Source organism: Anopheles merus, unplaced genomic scaffold (genome assembly GCF_017562075.2).
Source record: "Anopheles merus strain MAF unplaced genomic scaffold, AmerM5.1 LNR4001019, whole genome shotgun sequence".
Lineage (NCBI taxonomy): Eukaryota > Metazoa > Arthropoda > Insecta > Diptera > Culicidae > Anopheles > Anopheles merus.
The window spans coordinates 8,731-22,796 of NW_024428599.1; the positions used below are offsets into that span (position 1 = coordinate 8,731).

General features: G+C 44.4%; 2 protein-coding genes across 4 annotated transcripts; both read left to right on the top strand.

Moving 5' to 3' along the window:
- Nucleotides 1-212: 212 nt before the first annotated feature.
- On the top strand, nucleotides 213-1,454 carry LOC121603301 (uncharacterized protein K02A2.6-like). The gene has a single exon (XM_041931973.1). It carries the CDS (start codon nucleotides 213-215, stop codon nucleotides 1,452-1,454), a length of 1,242 nt encoding a protein of 413 aa, XP_041787907.1.
- Nucleotides 1,418-4,392, top strand: LOC121603300 (uncharacterized protein K02A2.6-like). 3 transcript variants are annotated; one of them, XM_041931970.1, is made up of 2 exons: nucleotides 1,418-3,217; nucleotides 3,301-4,392. In XM_041931970.1, exons 1-2 carry the CDS (start codon nucleotides 1,463-1,465, stop codon nucleotides 3,376-3,378), a joined length of 1,833 nt encoding a protein of 610 aa, XP_041787904.1. In that variant the 5' UTR covers nucleotides 1,418-1,462; the 3' UTR covers nucleotides 3,379-4,392. The 3 variants fall into 3 exon arrangements, with proteins under 3 accessions (XP_041787904.1, XP_041787906.1, XP_041787905.1); XM_041931972.1 differs by having other exon boundaries at nucleotides 1,418-2,399; nucleotides 2,507-4,392; XM_041931971.1 differs by having other exon boundaries at nucleotides 1,418-2,399; nucleotides 3,013-4,392.
- The last annotated feature ends 9,674 nt before the right edge of the window (nucleotides 4,393-14,066 follow it).

The window sequence follows — 14,066 nt, forward strand, 5'->3', positions numbered from 1 at the left end:
CACAACAGTGGCGACGAGAGTAAAAGAAAAGAGAGACTATTTTATTCCAAATAAGTATTTATTTCTTTTATCGAACCCGACGAATTTTAATTTGCTTGCTATTTGTTAAAAGTGTGTCGTTTATGGAACTCTAAGTGTTTTATATTGTGTGTATCGCGCTAATAAGACGGGACAATTTCGCGTAAGCGTAGAAGGATGTTAAACCGGACGAAATGATGGAGGATGAAGAGCATCGACGTTTATCGCAAAATTGGGGAAACGCGGGTTTTAGCAACGGGCAGCAGCAACAGCAACAGCCATTGCCAAACAGTGCAGCGTTACCAGCTCAGCCACAGTCGCAGAACATGGCCGGAGCGCCATCGCAGCAAGGTGCATCGACCTCGAGCCCGGACGCTGGGCTTTCGCAGATGATTCAACTATTGCAGCAGCAAATGAGTCAGCAACAACAGCTTATGACGCAAATATTGCAATATCAACAGCAACCGGCAGCACAGTTGCTACAGCATCCACAGCAGCCACAGCATCCACAGCCTCCGCAACAAAGTTCGACACCGACAAACCCCGAGCTTATCCTCGAAGCTTTAGCAAGCAATATAAGTGAATTCCGGTATGATGCAGAGTCGGGAGCAACATTTAAGGCATGGTTTGAGCGGTATGAAGATCTGTTTCTACGGGACGCTTCCCGACTCGACGACGGTGCAAAAGTAAGGCTCCTAGGACGTAAGCTGGGCACCGTAGAACATGCACGTTATACCAGTTTTATTTTACCCCGCGCACCCCGTGACATGTCATTCGATGAGACAGTTGAAAAATTAACGGCGCTTTTCGGCAGAATAGAGTCTCTACTAAGCAAACGCTACAAGTGTATGCAGATAGCTAAATCGTGCAAAGAAGATCTGCTCACGTTTGCTTGCCGTGTGAATAGGGCGTGTGTCGATTTTGAGTTCGCTGGGATGAATGAGGAGCAATTTAAGTGCCTTATCCTGGTGTGCGGGCTTAAGGAGGAAACCGATACCGACATGCGCAATCGGCTGCTTGCCCGCATTGAGGAGAAGAATGACGTTACATTGGAGCAGCTATCGGCGGAATGCCAGCGTATAACTAATATAAAGGTGGATAGCGCGTTGATCGCTAATGATCACGGAGAACGAGTGTTTGCGGTGAAAAACGGTGGCCAAAGATCGCATCAACAGCAGTTTTATCGGCAGCAGTACCAACCTTTCGGTCAACAAACACAGACACATCCCAGAGGAAACACCATGTATTTACAAAAGCCAACGAATGCGTGCTGGTCGTGCGGTGGTCCCCATTGGAAGAGAGAATGTCCATATAAGTCACATGTATGCACGGATTGCGGAAGATATGGACATCGGGAAGGATATTGTGAAAGAGCAAATCGATTCAGCGACAGGACAACAAGAGAGGGAGCACACAAGTTGCAACGCGAGTCGTAAACGTAAATATGTGCAACGTAGAAGCAAGGCGGAAATATGTGAACGTGTTGATAAATGGAACACCTGTTAAGCTGCAGCTCGATACGGCGTCCGATATCACAGTGATCAGCGAGGGGCTATGGAGGGATGTCGGACAGCCTCCTTTGATGGCAGCAACAGTAAAAGCGAAGACAGCCTCGCAAAATTATCTGCAACTAAAGGGTGAGTTTGATGCATCAATAACCATCGCTTCTAGAACTCAACAGGCAACAATCCGAGTCGCACGGGCCAACCTTTTCCTGCTGGGAGCGGACGTGGTGGAAGCTTTTGAGCTCGGATCAATCCCGATGGACCAGTTCTGTAGTAACATCGATGCGGTGAGTACACCTGAGTCAGTATGGGAGAAGCGTTTTCCGACAGTTTTCAAGGGCATGGGGCTTTGTTTAAAATCGCGCATAAAATTGGAAATAAAAGAGGGCAGTCACCCTGTATTTCGTCCTAAGCGCCCCGTGGCTTATGCAATGCTACAGACTGTCGATGAAGAACTGGACCGTTTGGAAGCCCTGAAAGTCATTACTCCCGTGGATTACTCGGATTGGGCTGCCCCTATAGTGGTTGTACGGAAGGCAAATGGAAAAATCAGGATTTGCGGTGATTACTCGACAGGGCTGAATGACATCCTACGACCACATGAGTACCCGCTTCCACTGCCAGAGGACATTTTTGCTAAGTTAGCCCGATGCCAAATTTTCAGTAAGATTGATCTCTCCGATGCTTTTCTTCAGGTGCAGATTGATGAAAAATTTCGCCCGCTGCTAACAATAAATACCCATCGTGGGCTATACCACTACAACCGTCTACCGCCCGGCATAAAAATAGCCCCAGCAGCATTTCAACAACTGATTGATACCATGTTGGCAGGAATAACAGGAGTTTGCGGCTATATGGATGATCTCATAATTGGAGGTATGTCAGACAAAGACCATGATAATACGCTAAATCTTGTACTAAAACGAATTGAGGAATTTGGTTTCACATTACGACCTGACAAATGTGTGTTTAAAATGTGTCAGATTAAATATCTTGGGCATGTAATCGATGGCAGGGGAATACGTCCTGACCCTGAAAAGATTAGCGCTATACAGAATTTACCAGCCCCCACCGATATTGCCGGAGTTAGATCTTTCCTAGGGGCAATTAATTATTATGGAAAATTTGTTCCAATGATGCGCGATCTAAGATTCCCCCTTGATAATCTTCTAAAGAACGAAAAACAATTTAAATGGACAACAGAATGCGAAGCAGCTTTCAAGAAATTTAAAGAAATACTGTCATCAGAGCTGCTATTAACACACTACGATCCTACGGCAGAAATAATTGTATCAGCAGACGCTTCATCCGTTGGAATCGGAGCTACTATTAGCCATAAATTTCCAGATGGAAGCGTTAAGGTTATACAGCATGCTTCACGAGCGCTGACCAATGCGGAGTTTAACTACAGTCAGATTGATCGCGAAGGCTTGGCCCTCGTTTATGCAGTTACCAAGTTCCATAAGATGCTATACGGCCGTCATTTCAGACTCCAAACAGACCACCGTCCCCTGCTCCGGATTTTTGGCTCGAAGAAAGGCATTCCCGTCTATACAGCTACCAGATTGCAGCGATTTGCCCTGACCATGCAGCTGTACGACTTTTCTATTGAGTACGTGCAATCAGGACATTTCGGGAATGCAGACATCCTCTCGCGGCTTATAAGACACCACGTGAAACCGGAACGCGAATACGTAATCGCCAGCCTTAGCTTGGAGGAAGATGTAAGGTCAGTAGCAGTGAATGCAATAATTAATTCCTCTCCTCTTTGTTTTAGAGACGTAGAACAAAGTACGCAATCGGATTCTTTGCTGCGAGAGGTTTATCGTTATATACAAGAAGGCTGGCCGCGTGAGACTAGCTACGGCTCGGAATTAGCGCGTTTCCATGACCGCAAAGAGGCACTATCGACGGTTGAAGGGTGCATTTTGTTCGGGGAGAGGCTGGTTATACCCGCAGACCTGCGAACACAGTGCTTGGAACAGCTCCACCGTGGTCATCCAGGAATCCAACGGATGAAATCGCTTGCGCGAAGTTATGTGTACTGGCCACTGATGGACAATGAAATAGTAGAGTACGTAGCTACTTGTGAACTGTGCGCAGCGGCTGCCAAGTCACCACCTCAAGCAATACCAGCACCGTGGCCGAAACCTTCCGGCCCTTGGCAACGACTACATGTGGACTACGCTGGGCCAATTCAGGACGCCTACTTCCTAGTAGTGGTGGACGCGTTTTCCAAGTGGCCAGAAATTATAAAAACTTCCACAACTACTACACGAGCTACGGTTGCCATATTACGAGGATTATTTGCACGTTTCGGAATGCCCCTTACAATTGTGAGTGACAATGGGCCGCAATTCACAAGTGATGCATTTAAGGAATTCTGTGAGAGCCGCGGCATTCAACATATAACTACGCCACCATTTCATCCGCAGTCCAACGGACAGGCAGAGCGGTTTGTAGACACCCTAAAGCGCGCATTAAGAAAGATACAAACAGGAGACATGTCTATAGATGAGGCGCTGGACACTTTTCTGCAGTCTTATCGTACCACGCCTAATCCGGCGCTTGAGGGGAATGAAACGCCAGGGGAATTGATGGTTAAGTTTTCCGTAAGAACCCACCTCGATCTTTTGCGCCCGCCAACTATAATTGAAAGGGAAACTAATATCGTTTATGGAGGATTTATGCCAGGTGACGCTGTTTTAACAAAAGTGTATGGGCGGAATTCATGGAGATGGATATCGGCTGAAGTGATAAGTAAGTTGGGGAACGTCATGTATCAACTAAAAGGGTCAGATGGCAGAATGCTCCGAAGACATCAAAACCAAATGCGGAAGCGAGCATCGAAGGACATCCCTCAGATACTGCAGCCGGGTAGCGAATCCATTCATCTACCCATTGATGTTATACTGGATGAATGGAAACTTCCGTTGGTGAGCGATCAATTACCACTAACCGATACGTCAGGAGGATCGTGCTCGGACCCTCTCCCTCAACCACTCTCCCCGGAGCGGTCGGCACCCCCGGAGACCAGTACTACCATGTTACGTTCACCTCGTCGGTCTTCGAGGAATAGAAGACCCCCGCGATGGTTCGACGCGTTCGTGTTTTAAAGGGGGAGATGTTATGGCCCAACCTGCCTAACACATTAGGCCACTCACCGACGACAGGCAAGGGTCTTCGTGTGATGTGTGAGTGTAGGAGGTCGGGTCTCTCGGGAGAATGAGAGGGCATCAAGCGGGAACCGAGCGGCGGTCGGGCACTCGGTACGGGCAGGCAGAAGGGCAAAGATATTATTAGTGAATACACGGTTTTTACCTACATCTTAAGCTTAAACCCTTCCCGCGTTGTTGGCCGTTGTTAAGTAGCGCAACATATCACAACACTGAGAGTTTTCCATCCACCCTCACCTGGCATGTGACGTTGGTCATAGTCATTCTAACTAGCCTTATCAGTTTGGCCGGGATTCCAAATGAGCTCATAGCGTCGTACAGTTTTACCCTGGCTATGCTATCGTATGCGGCTTTGAAGTCTATGAAGAGATGGTATGTGTCGTTTTTGTATTCAGCCATCTTCTCCAAGATCTGCCGCATGGTGAAGATCTGATCAGTGGTTGATTTTCCGTTTCGGAATCCTCTTTGATAGTTTCCTACTATCTCTTCGACGTGCGGGACAAGGCGATCCTGAAGGATCAGGGAGAATATTTTATAGGCGGTATTCAACACCGTAATACCCCTGTAGTTGTTGCAGTCCAACCTGTCTCCCTTCTTGTATACGGGGTAGATGATGCCGAGATTCCAATCACAAGGCATCGATTCGCTATCCCACACCTCAGTAACAATTTGATGAATCTCGTTTTCTAGTCGTGCACCTCCATTCTTGACCAGTTCAGCTGCAATTCCGTCGGTTCCGGGTGCCTTGTTATTTTTCAGCCGACGGATAGCCTTTCGTGTTTCTTCTATGCTAGGTGGCAGTAGCATGACACTATCTGCTAGTGGCGCTTCTAGCTGTTCGTTTAACTGGTCGTTGAGTAATTCATCAAAGTACTGAGCCCACCGCGAGAGGACCTCTGGCTGGTTACTAACCAGATCTCCATCCTTGTTGCGACAGCAGGTTACCTTAGGTACCACGTTGTTTCGGTGACCTGCTATCGCTTGGTAAAACTTTCGTGTCGGTCCGTACGCCTCTCTGGTTTGCTCGAGTTCCCGCATGTTTTGCTCTTCCAAAGCATGCTTCTTAGAGCGGTGAACTCGTTTCTCTTCGCGTCTGAGCCGTGAATATTCCTCTGCGCATGCCCGCGTTCTATGCCGTTGCTGCATTGCTCGGTATGCAGTATTCTTACGTTCGGTCACTTGTCTGCATTCATCGTCGAACCAGCCAGATTTGGTGTTGCCACGACGTGGTGGGAGTATATTTCTTGCACAGTTTATTATTTTTGTTTTTAGAGCGTTCCACCTCTCGCTCGTAGTTTCATATCTGTTTTCTGGTAGTAGAGACTCGTCTAAAGCGGCTTTGAATTCCTGTTGGACAGTAATGTTCCTTAGAGAGTCCGTGTTGAGCCGAGGCTGCGTGTTTTCTCCGCCCCCATTGGTGCGGGGCGGGCGATTCTACAACGTATCACTAAGCCAACCAAGTAGTGATCGGAATCGATATTGGCTCCTCGATAAGTTCTGACGTTTAACAGGCTCGACTGTCGTCGGCGGCTTATTAACACGTGGTCGATCTGGTTGAAGGATTCGCCATCCGGGTGCGCCCACGTCATTTTGTGGATGTCCCTCCGCGCAAATTTGGTACTTCCTACAACCAGATTGTTCGCTGCGGCGAACTGGACCAATCTACTACCATTATCGTTACTGTGCTCATGCAGACTGTGACAGCCAGTGTATTGGCGGTACATTGGCTCCCTACCGACTTTTGCGTTGAAGTCCCCCAGGATGATTTTGAGGTCATGCCTGGGGCACGCATCTATAGTTCTAGCGAGGCGGCCGTAAAAAGGTCCTTCTCCTCTTCCTCTTTATCTTCGGTAGGGGCGTGAACGTTTATGAGGCTTATATTAAAAAATTTGCCTCGCATGCGCAGGGTGCATAGCCTATCGTTTATAGCCTTGAAATCTATGATTACGGATTTCAGCCGGGGACCTACGGCGAAACCCGTTCCGAGCACGTGGTGGCGGTCGTGGCAGCTGTAGTAAATATCGTAGCATTGCTTACCACGCCTGTTGTGCACACCGTTCCCTAGCCACCGAATCTCTTGTAGAGCTACGAGGTCCATGCTCAATGTGGCTAGGGCGTCATCAAGTTGTTTCAAGGCTCCGGCTTTGCTAAGAGTGCGTACGTTCCATGAGCCCATTTTAATCGTTGTCCGGGGCATTGCGTTGGGTCGGTATCGTTAAGTCCGTTTCGTATCCTTCTGATGCTTTCTGTAGTCAGTTGTTACATGGGACTGGGTGACTGGCCCTGCGCCCACGTGGCCGTTTTATTTAGCGTCGGGTTGCCCCCCCGACGTTCAGGCACCCAGTTTCCCGGGATACCCACCCCCCTCCTGGTTCGCCATATGCCACCATCCGCCCAAGGGGTTGGATCTAGCCCGTGTACCCAAGCTAGGATATATGAAGGCACATGTTACCACTCTGCACGACGAGGACGTGTCGGAATAGGAGTTGGATGGGAAAATCGCAGAAGTGTTTGCGAAAATCGCAGAAGTTTTTGCGGAAATCGCAGAAGTTTTTGCGAAAATCGCAGAAGTGTTTGCGAAAATCGCAGAAGTTTTTGCGAAAATCGCAGAAGTTTTTGCGGAAATCGCAGAAGTGTTTGAGAAAATCGCAGAAGTGTTTGCGAAAATCGCAGAAGTGTTTGCGAAAAACGCAGAAGTGTTTGCGAAAAACGCAGAAGTGTTTGCGAAAATCGCAGAAGTTTTTGCGAAAAACGCAGAAGTTTTTGCGAAAATCGCGGAAGTTTTTGCGAAAATCGTAGAAGGTTTTGCGAAAATCACAGAGGTTTTTGCGACAATCGCAGAAGTGTTTGCGAAAATCGCAGAAGTGTTTGCGAAAATCGCAGAAGTGTTTGCGAAAATCGCGGAAGTTTTTGCGAAAATCGTAGAAGGTTTTGCGAAAATCGCAGAGGTTTTTGCGACAATCGCAGAAGTGTTTGCGAAAATCGCAGAAGTGTTTGCGAAAATCGCAGAAGTTTTTGCGAAAATCGCAGAAGTGTTTGCGAAAATCGCAGAAGTGTTTGCGAAAATCGAAGAAGTGTTTACGAAAATCGCAGAAGTTATTGCGAAAATCGCAGAAGTGTTTGCGAAAATCGTAGAAGTGTTTGCGAAAATCGCAGAAGTGTTTGCGAAAATCGCAGAAGTGTTTGCGAAAATCGAAGAAGTGTTTACGAAAATCGCAGAAGTTTTTGCGAAAATCGCAGAAGTGTTTGCGAAAATCGTAGAAGATTTTGCGAAAATCGCAGAAGTTTTTGCGAAACTCGCAGAAGTGTTTTGCGTATCTCGCAGAAGTTTTTGCGAAAATCGCAGAAGTGTTTGCGAAAATCGCAGAAGTTTTTGCGAAAATCGCAGAAGTGTTTGCGAAAATCGCAGAAGTTTTTGCGAAAATCGTAGAAGGTTTGCGAAAATCGCAGAGGTTTTTGCGAAAATCGCAGAAGTGTTTGCGAAAATCGCAGAAGTGTTTGCGAAAATCGCAGAAGTTTTTGCGAAAATCGCAGAAGTGTTTGCGAAAATCGCAGAAGTGTTTGCGAAAATCGAAGAAGTGTTTACGAAAATCGCAGAAGTTATTGCGAAAATCGCAGAAGTGTTTGCGAAAATCGCAGAAGTTATTGCGAAAATCGCAGAAGTGTTTGCGAAAATCGTAGAAGTGTTTGCGAAAATCGCAGAAATGTTTGCGAAAATCGCAGAAGATGATTTTGCGCAAAATCGCGAAATCGCAGAGTGTTTGCGAAAATCGCAGCAGTTTTTGTGAAAATCGCAGAAGTGGTTTGCGAAAATCGCAGAAGATTTTGCGAAAATCGCAGAAGATTTTGCGAAAATCGCAGAAGTGTTTGCGAAAATCGCAGAAGTTTTTGCGACAATCGCAGAAGTGTTTGCGAAAATCGCAGAAGTGTTTGCGACAAACGCAGAAGTTTTTGCGAAAATTGCAGAAGTGTTTGCGAAAATCGCAGAAGTTTTTGCGAAAGTCGCAGAAGTGTTTGCGAAAATCGCAAAAGGTTTTGCGAAAATCGCAGAAGTGTTTGCGAAAATCGCAGAAGATTTTGCGAAATCGGCAGAAGCTTTTGCGACAATCGCAGAAGTGTTTGCGAAAATCGCAGAAGTGTTTGCGAAAATCGCAGAAGTGTTTGCGAAAATCGCAGAATTTTTTGCAAAAATCGCAGAAGTTTTTGCGAAAATCGCAAAAGGTTTTGCGAAAATCGCAGAAGTGGTTGCGAAAATCGCAGAAGTTTTTGCGAAACACGCAGAAGTGTTTGCGAAAATCGCAAAAGTTTTTGCGAAAATCGCAGAAGTTTTTGCGAAAATCGCAGAAGTTTTTTGCGAAAATCGCAGAAGTTTTTGCGAAAATCGCAGAAGATTTTGCGAAATCGGCAGAAGTTTTTGCGACAATCGCAGAAGTGTTTGCGAAAATCGCAGAAGTGTTTGCGAAAATCGCAGAAGTGTTTTGCGAAAATCGCAGAAGTGTTTGCGAAAATCGCAGAAGTGTTTGCGAAAATCGCAGAAGTGTTTGCGAAAATCGCAGAAGTTTTTGCGAAAATCGCAGAAGCTTTTGCGAAAATCGCAGAAGATTTTGCGAAAATCGCAGAAGTGTTTGCGAAAATCGCAGAAGTGTTTGCGAAAAACGCAGAAGTGTTTGCGAAAAACGCAGAAGTGTTTGCGAAAATCGCAGAAGTGTTTGCGAAAATCGCAGAAGTGTTTGCGAAAATCGCAGAAGTTTTTGCGAAAACGCAGAAGTTTTTGCGAAAATCGCAGAAGTTTTTGCGAAAATCGCAGCAGTTTTTGTGAAAATCGCAGAAGTTTTTGCGAAAATCGAAGAAGTGTTTACGAAAATCGCAGAAGTTATTGCGAAAATCGCAGAAGTGTTTGCGAAAATCGCAGAAGTGTTTGCGAAAATCGCAGAAGTTTTTGGCGAAAATCGCAGAAGTTTTTGCGAAAATCGCAGAAGATTTTGCGAAAATCGCAGAAGTGTTTGCGAAAATCGCAGCAGTTTTTGGTGAAAATCGCAGAAGTGTTTGCGAAAATCGCAGAAGTGTTTGCGAAAATCGCAATTCTTTTTGCGAAAATCGCAGAAGTTTTTGCGAAAATCGCAGAAGTTTTTGCGAAAAACGCAGAAGTGTTTGCGGAAATCGCAGAAGTTTTTGCGGAAATCGCAGAAGTGTTTGAGAAAATCGCAGAAGTGTTTGCGAAAATCGCAGAAGTTTTTGCGAAAAACGCAGAAGTGTTTGCGAAAATCGCAGAAGTTTTTGCGAAAATCGTAGAAGGTTTTGCGAAAATCGCAGAGGTTTTTGCGAAAATCGCAAAACTTTTTGCGAAAATCGCAGAAGTTTTTGCGAAAATCGCAGAAGTGTTTGCGAAAATCGCAGAAGTTTTTGCGAAAATCGCAGAAGTTTTTGCGGAAATCGCAGAAGTGTTTGAGAAAATCGCAGAAAGTGTTTGCGAAAATCGCAGAAGATTTGCGAAAATCGCAGAAGTTTTTGCGAAAATCGCAGAAGTTTTTGCGAAATCGCAGAAGTGTTTTGCGAAAATCGCAGAAGTGTTTGCGAAAAACGCAGAAGTGTTTGCGAAAATCGCAGAAGTTTTTTGCGAAAATCGTAGAAGGTTTTGCGAAAATCGCAGAAGTGTTTGCGAAAATCGCAAAACTTTTTGCGAACATCGCAGAAGTTTTTGCGAAAATCGCAGAAGTGTTTGCGAAAATCGCAAAAGTTTTTGGCGAAAATCGCAGAAGTGTTTGCGAAAATCGCAGAAGTTTTTGCGAAAATCGCAGAAGTTTTTGCGAAAATCGCAAAACTTTTTGCGAAAATCGCAGAGTTTTTGCAAAATCGCAGAAGTTTTGCGAAAATCGCAGAAGTTTTTTGCGAAAATCGCAGAAGTTTTTGCGAAAATCGCAGAAGTTTTTGCGGAAATCGCAGAAGTGTTTTGAGAAAATCGCAGAAGTGTTTGCGAAAATCGCAGAAGTTTTTGCGAAAAACGCAGAAGTGTTTGCGAAAATCGCGGAAGTTTTTGCGAAAATCGTAGAAGGTTTTGCGAAAATCGCAGAGGTTTTTTGCGAAATCGCAGAAGTGTTTGCGAAAATCGCAGAATGTTTTGCGAAAATCGCAGAAGTTTTTGCGAAAATCGCAGAATGTTTGCGAAAATCGCAGAAGTGTTTGCGAAAATCGAAGAAGTGTTTACGAAAATCGCAGAAGTTATTGCGAAAATCGCAGAATGTTTTGCGAAAATCGTAGAAGTGTTTGCGAAAATCGCAAAACTTTTTGCGAAAATCGCAGAAGTGTTTGCGAAAATCGAAGAAGTGTTTACGAAAATCGCAGAAGTTATTGCGAAAATCGCAGAAGTGTTTGCGAAAATCGTAGAAGTGTTTGCGAAAATCGCAGAAGTTTTTGCGAAACTCGCAGAAGTTTTTGCGTATCTCGCAGAAGTTTTTGCGAAAATCGCAGAAGTGTTTGCGAAAATCGCAATAGTTTTTGGCGAAAATCGCAGAAGTTTTTTGCGAAAATCGCAGAAGTTTTTGCGAAAAACGCAGAAGTGTTTGCGAAAATCGCAGAAGTTTTTGCGAAAATCGTAGAAGGTTTTGCGAAAAATCGCAGAGGTTTTTTGCGAAAATCGCAGAAGTGTTTTGCGAAAATCGCAGAAGTGTTTGCGAAAATCGCAGAAGTTTTTGCGAAAATCGCAGAAGTGTTTGCGAAAATCGCAGAAGTGTTTGCGAAAATCGAAGAAGTGTTTACGAAAATCGCAGAAGGTTTGCGAAAATCGCAGAAGTGTTTGCGAAAATCGTAGAAGTGTTTGCGAAAATCGCAGAAGTGTTTGCGAAAATCGCAGAAGTTTTTTGCGAAAATCGCAGAAGTGTTTGCGAAAATCGCAGAAGTTTTTGCGAAAATCGCAGAAGTTTTTGCGAAAATCGCAGAAGTGTTTGCGAAAATCGCAGAAGTGTTTGCGAAAAACGCAGAAGTGTTTGCGAAAATCGCAGAAGTTTTTGCGAAAATCGTAGAAGGTTTTGCGAAAATCGCAGAAGTGTTTGCGAAAATCGCAGAAGTGTTTGCGAAAATCGCAGAAGTTTTTGCGAAAATCGCAGAAGTTTTTGCGAAAATCGCAACAGTTTTTGGCGAAAATCGCAGAAGTGTTTGCGAAAATCGCAGAAGTGTTTGCGAAAATCGCAGAAGTTTTTGCGAAAATCGCAGAAGTGTTTGCGAAAATCGCAGAAGTGTTTGCGAAAATCGCAGAAGTTTTTGCGGAAATCGCAGAAGTTTTGAGAAAATCGCAGAAGTGTTTGCGAAAATCGCAGAAGTGTTTGCGAAAAACGCAGAAGTGTTTGCGAAAAACGCAGAAGTGTTTGCGAAAATCGCAGAAGTTTTTGCGAAAAACGCAGAAGTGATTAAGAAAATCGCGGAAGTTTTTGCGAAAATCGTAGAAGGTTTTGCGAAAATCGCAGAGGTTTTTGCGAAAATCGCAGAAGTGTTTGCGAAAATAGCAGAAGTGTTTGCGAAAATCGCAGAAGTTTTTGCGAAAATCGCAGAAGTGTTTGCGAAAATCGCAGAAGTGTTTGCGAAAATCGAAGAAGTGTTTTACGAAAATCGCAGAAGTTATTGCGAAAATCGCAGAAGTGTTTGCGAAAATCGTAGAAGTTTTTTGCGAAAATCGCAGAAGTGTTTGCGAAAATCGCAGAAGTGTTTGCGAAAATCGAAGAAGTTTTACGAAAATCGCAGAAGTTTATTGCGAAAATCGCAGAAGTGTTTGCGAAAATCGTAGAAGTGTTTGCGAAAATCGCAAAACTTTTTGCGAAAATCGCAGAAGTGTTTGCGAAAATCGAAGAAGTGTTTACGAAAATCGCAGAAGTTATTGCGAAAATCGCAGAAGTGTTTTGCGAAAATCGTAGAAGTGTTTGCGAAAATCGCAGAAGTGTTTTGCGAAAATCGCAGAAGTGTTTGCGAAAATCGAAGAAGTGTTACGAAAATCGCAGAAGTTTTGCGAAAATCGCAGAAGTGTTTGCGAAAATCGCAGAAGTTTTTGGCGAAACTCGCAGAAGCTTTTGCGAAAATCGCAGAAGTGTTTGCGAAAATCGCAGCAGTTTTTGTGAAAATCGCAGAAGTGTTTGCGAAAATCGCAGAGGATTTTGCGAAAATCGCAGAAGTGTTTGCGAAAATCGCAGAAGTGTTTGCGAAAATCGCAGAAGTTTTTGCGAAAATCGTAGAAGGTTTTGCGAAAATCGCAGAAGTGTTTGCGAAAATCGCAGAAGTGTTTGCGAAAATTGCAGAAGTGTTTGCGAAAATCGCAGAAGTTTTTGCGAAAATCGCAGAAGTGTTTGCGAAAATCGCAAAAGGTTTTGCGAAAATCGCAGAAGTTTTTTGCGAAAATCGCAGAAGATTTTGCGAAATCGGCAGAAGCTTTTGCGACAATCGCAGAAGTGTTTGCGAAAATCGCAGAAGTGTTTGCGAAAATCGCAGAAGTGTTTGCGAAAATCGCAGAATTTTTTGCAAAAATCGCAGAAGTTTTGCGAAAATCGCAAAAGGTTTTGCGAAAATCGCAGAAGTGGTTGCGAAAATCGCAGAAGTTTTTGCGAAACACGCAGAAGTGTTTGCGAAAATCGCAAAAGTTTTTGACGAAAATCGCAGAAGTTTTTGCGAAAATCGCAGAAGTGTTTGCGAAAATCGCAGAAGTTTTTGCGAAAATCGCAGAAGATTTTGCGAAATCGGCAGAAGCTTTTGCGACAATCGCAGAAGTGTTTGCGAAAATCGCAGAAGTGTTTTGCGAAAATCGCAGAAGTGTTTGCGAAAATCGCAGAAGTGTTTTGCGAAAATCGCAGAAGTGTTTTGCGAAAATCGCAGAAGTGTTTGCGAAAATCGCAGAAGTTTTTGGCGAAAATCGCAGAAGCTTTTGCGAAAATCGCAGAAGATTTTGCGAAAATCGCAGAAGTGTTTGCGAAAATCGCAGCAGTTTTTTTGTGAAAATCGCAGAAGTGTTTGCGAAAATCGCAGAAGATTTTTGCGAAAATCGCAGAAGTTTTTGCGAAAATCGCAGAAGTGTTTGCGAAAATCGCAGAAGTGTTTGCGAAAATCGCAGAAGTGTTTGCGAAAATCGCAGAAGTTTTTGCGAAAATCGCAGAAGTGTTTGCGAAAATCGCAGAAGTTTTTGCGAAAATCGAAGAAGTGTTTACGAAAATCGCAGAAGTTATTGCGAAAATCGCAGAAGTGTTTTGCGAAAATCGTAGAAGATTTTGCGAAAATCGCAGAAGTTTTTGCGAAACTCGCAGAAGTGTTTGCGAAACTCGCAGAAGTTTTTTCGAAAATCGCAGAAGTGTTTGCGAAAATCGCAATAGTTTTTGGTGAAAATCGCAGAAGT

Bases quoted from the DNA above. Each gene is read 5' to 3' on its own strand.
- LOC121603301 (XM_041931973.1), top strand. From the start codon at position 213: ATGATGGAGGATGAAGAGCATCGACGTTTATCGCAAAATTGGGGAAAC.
- LOC121603300 (XM_041931970.1), top strand. From the start codon at position 1,463: ATGTGCAACGTAGAAGCAAGGCGGAAATATGTGAACGTGTTGATAAAT. The intron at 3,218-3,300 runs GTAATCGCCAGC...TCTTTGTTTTAG, and splicing joins TGAAACCGGAACGCGAATAC to AGACGTAGAACAAAGTACGC.